We start from the raw sequence: 4,478 nt of genomic DNA on the forward strand, positions 1-4,478 counted from the left end.
TGGAAGGAAAGTTATAACCAACTTAGATAGCATATTCAAAAGCAGAGACATTACTTTGCCAACAAAGGTCCATCTAGTCAAGGCTATGGTTTTTCCAGTGGTCATGTATGGATGTGAGAGTTGGACTGTGAAGAAAGCTGAGGGCCAAAGAATTGATGCTTTTGAGCTGTGGTGTTGGAGAAGACTCTTGAGAGTCCCTTGGACTGCAAGGAGATCCAACCATTCTAAAGAAAATCAGTCCTGAATATTCACTGGAAGGACTGATCCTGAAGCTCCAATATTTTGTCCACCTGATGCGAAGAACTGACTCATTTGAAAAGACCCTGATGCTGTGAAAGATTGAAGGCAGAAGGAGAAGGGGACGACAGAGGATGAGACAGTTGGATGGCATCACTGACTCAACTGACGTGAATTTGAGTAAACTCTGGGAGTTGGTGATGGACAGGGAGGCCTGGGGTGCTGCAGTCCAGGGTTCACAAAGAGTCAGACATGACTGAGCAACCGAACTGACTGACTGACTGATTGAAAACCACATCAGGCAGATAGTGAAACAGGTCATGGTCAAAACAAGAATTAACCTACTTAAGAACAAAACCACGTTTGTCCATATATTAGCTGAACAGTTATACCTACTTGTTGAATAAGAACTTCATATTTTGATGGAAAGAATCTACATCTACAACCTCATGATTCACACTGAGCCTAATTTACTTCAGGGGAATGAATTTAATCATAAAAACAGGATTTTCACCTTCTACTTATTTGTTATTCTTCAAAGTCATCGTTTAGAAACCACTTTTTAAAAACTGTATCACTAGGATCAACTGAGTATAGGAAACACACATCAAGATAACCTGCTAAATCTGGAGGGTCAAATCCAACAATTAAGCCAGGACTATTTACTTGTTATTCCTTCCTGGAAGGATGGAAGGTGGGGAAAAAGGGAACCTTTACATGGATTATACACTCTGCATTATTTTTTACATTGTTAAAGAGGGAAGATATATTCCAAGTATTCAGAAACACCTCATTTGGTTTTAAAAGCAACTTAGCCCAATACACAAAATACATCAAGGTTACCAATGAGATCGAGGGAGCCCATGTATATTCTAAGAGAAAATGGTGTTCTTGGGCAGGTACTTCAGTTAGGGTTTGAGTAACCGAACCTCTGCCTCTCCTTTTTTGAAGCTTTACTATATTATTTCAGTAGTAAGTAATAAGCAGCCTACGAGGATTGAATCATATGAATCTCACTGTCACTATTTGGCCTCAAGCAAATCACTGATACTAAGTCTCAGTTTCTTCATCTGTAAAGAGAAGAGGGTGAATCAGGCCAATTGCCTAGGCTGTCTCTTCTTCTAAGAGTATATACAGCATTTCTACATGACCCTTTCAGCCTACATTCAACTAGTGTCTCTATTTGTGAGATTTTAATTGTGAGATTTTAATTGTGAGACTTAAAAAGCATATTCAGAGGACCTACCACAAGGTCTGCTGCATTGTAAGTATTAAAAAAAACGGGACTTTTGCCTATCTTTTCCCCCATGTGATGGAAATAATATTTATCCTGAGTTTTCCTTAGTATGTTTAAAAAAATTCAAATGAGAATGTTGCAACTACATAACATCAAAATTAGAAAGAACAAGGTCTGACAATTTTACATTTAAATTCCTCTCCAACTCTTCTATTTCTAGCATTACCCTAGTATAAGCTACCATCATCTCTCATTCTACTAGAAGAGACTCCCTCCAACCAGCCCTCAAAGTCTCTTCTTGGCTCTCTATTTGTTCCCCACTCTATTCCTGCACAGCAACAAGACAGCCCTGCTTTTATAAAACTCAGGTGTACTTCAAATAAAATTCAAGCTTTACCATGGCCTTCAAGTTATGACATGGCCTAGGATCTGGTCCAAATTTATATTTGCCACCTTTCCTGTTGCTTACTTTCTCACTATGCTCTAGTACAATGTCCTCCTTTCAATGTTTCGGCCTTCAGTCCTTCTTGCCTCTGGGTTTTCATGTGCACTGTTCCTACAACCTGGACTGATCCCATCCCATTCTCTCCTGGTGAACTCCTGGTTCATTTCAGTTCAGTCGCTCAGTCGTGTCCGACTCTTTGCGACCCCATGAATCACAGCACGCCAGGCCTCCCTGTCCACCACCAACTCCTGGAGTTCACTCAAACTCACGTTCATCGAGTTGGTGATGTCATCCAGCCATCTCATCCTCTGTCGTCCCCTTCTCCTCCTGCCCCCAATCCCTCCCAGCATCAGAGTCTTTTCCAATGAGTCAACTCTTCGCATGAGGTAGCCAAAGTACTGGAGTTTCAGCTTTAGCATCAGTCCTTCCAAAGAACGCCCAGGACTGATCTTTAGGGTGGACTGGTTGGATCTCCTTGCAGTCCAAGGGACTCTCAAGAGTCTTCTCCAACACCACAGTTCAAAAGCATCAATTCTTCTGCACTCAACTTTCTCTATAGTCCAACTCTCACATCCATACATGACTACTGGAAAAACCATAGCCTTGACTAGACGGATCTTTGTTGGCAAAGTAATGTCTCTGCTTTTGAATATGCTATCTAGGTTCGTCATAATTTTCCTTCCAAGGAGTAAGCGTCTTTTAATTTCATGGCTGCAGTCACCATCTGCAGTGTAACTCTACCTTTAAAAGCTCACCTCAAAGGTTACTTGCTCAAACCAAACTAAGTTACTTCATTTCAACTCATTCCTACTTCTTCACCAAACTTGTAACAATTGTAATTAGATAATGCAGTTAACAGCTGTTTAACCTCTCCTCTGTTACAATGCTCCAGGAGGGCAGGATCCCTTTCATCACTGTATCCCCAGAACCTAGGACAGTGCCTGACACAGGGTAGGCACCTCATAAAAATCTGCTGGTGAGTAAACAAAGGGACATCTTGTCCAAACGCTTTCCTTTGCAGATTAGGAAACTGTACTCAGGATATGTTAAATGACTTGCCTAAACTTGGGACACCAGGAGTTCTTATTCTCACGTCAGTGTTTTTTCACTACACTGAACTCTGAAGTCCCTTTGAGCTCTAATATCTAGTTATCTCAGAAAACTCAACAAAAGATGCAAAAATACTTTACAGACGGTAGTTACTTTTCTTTCACTTTGGACAAAACACTTACTCTTGCTTCATTTCTCACTTTATTTAAGGGACTTTTGTTACTTCTCTGCTTCCTTCTTCCATTTAATTCAACATATATTTACTGAATAATCCAGTCAATGAGGCAGATCTGTAAACACGGAGTTATAATCAATAAGGTTAAGTGCAATGGCAGGGTGCATGACGTACAAAAGAAGTACAGTTCAGACAATAACTCATTGTTGTCCAGGAAGCAGTAAAGGAAGGAAACACATGGCCTTCAAAACAAGTTTTGAAGGATGAACAGGAGTTTGCCAAAGTGCAAGCAACATTCCAGACAAAGGGAACAGCAGTACAGAGGCATTGTACCCATTCAACACATATTTAGTCAGTGCCTACAAAGTAAAGCGCACAGATTAGTGAACTCCACAAATATTGGAATACCACAAAACCACAAACTGCTGGTATCGCTACAGAGAGCACGGATGGAGCAGGAAATGTAGTGACAAGCCCTTGCTCCGAGTACCTGGTATGTCACGCTAAAAAACACAAACATTGAAAAAAAAAAAAACACAAACATTGGTTTATAGGCATGGAAAACCACCCAAGACTTCGGAGTAAAGAAGTGATAACCGCGGATTTACATTTGTTAGAGTGTGTGCTCGGTTCGATCACTCCCCCAGACCCCAGAAAGACGAAAGAAAAACTGTCTTGAAAATCTGCACAGGACAAACACAACAAATCAAACGCTGCGTTCACATCCATGACCTTCTTAGATCTTCACTCCACCTCCACGAGTTGGCAGGGCAGTACTCGCAGTTAAAGAGTTCAAAAAGAGCCTGGACTAAGATGAGTACGTGACCCCACGGCGCCAAGACCAGGTGGGGGACTCTGGAGCTCCCGGACCCCGTCCCGGGCCTCCCTACTCTCAGGAAGGCACCCGCTCACCTCCTCAAGTTCTCGATCTCGGCCGGGATGCTCTGAAGCTGGTTGCCGCCGAGGCTGAGGGTCTGCAGCGCGCGCAGCTCCAGCAGCGAGGTGGGCACCTCCTGGAAGCAGTTCCCGCTGAGGTTAAGCACCTGGAGGCTGCGGCAGAGCGGCGACTGAGCCAGGCCCTTGGGGAAGGCGCCCGGGCCGCCAAGCCTGTTGTTCTTGGCCAGCAGCGTGCGCAGGCCGCGCAGCGCCAGCAGCTCCGGCCCCAGCGCGGTCAACGCGTTGCCGCTCACGTCCAATAGCTGGAGGTGCGGGAAGCCGCTGCCCAGTGCCCGCGGCAGCGACACCAGACGGTTGTGCGGTAGCAGCAGCCGCAGCAGCGCCTCCCGCGCCCCGCGCCGCTCCTCGCCCCGCGCCTCCAGCTCCGACTCCAGCGT

The 4,478-nt window shown here is 44.5% G+C and overlaps 1 protein-coding gene across 1 annotated transcript in view; it reads right to left on the bottom strand.

Annotated features, from left to right (window-relative positions):
• The window catches only part of LRRC58 (leucine rich repeat containing 58), a gene marked incomplete at its 5' end in the record, with an annotated part of 18,115 nt that extends 13,637 nt beyond the window's left edge, over positions 1-4,478 (bottom strand). Inside the window, one exon of the mRNA XM_010845420.1 lies at positions 4,057-4,478. Within this exon, the coding sequence (XP_010843722.1) occupies positions 4,057-4,478 (422 nt within the window). The remainder of the gene's footprint in view (positions 1-4,056) is intronic.

This window comes from Bison bison, unplaced genomic scaffold (genome assembly GCF_000754665.1).
Source record: "Bison bison bison isolate TAMUID 2011002044 unplaced genomic scaffold, Bison_UMD1.0 scf7180017864215, whole genome shotgun sequence".
Taxonomy (NCBI): Eukaryota; Metazoa; Chordata; class Mammalia; order Artiodactyla; family Bovidae; genus Bison; species Bison bison.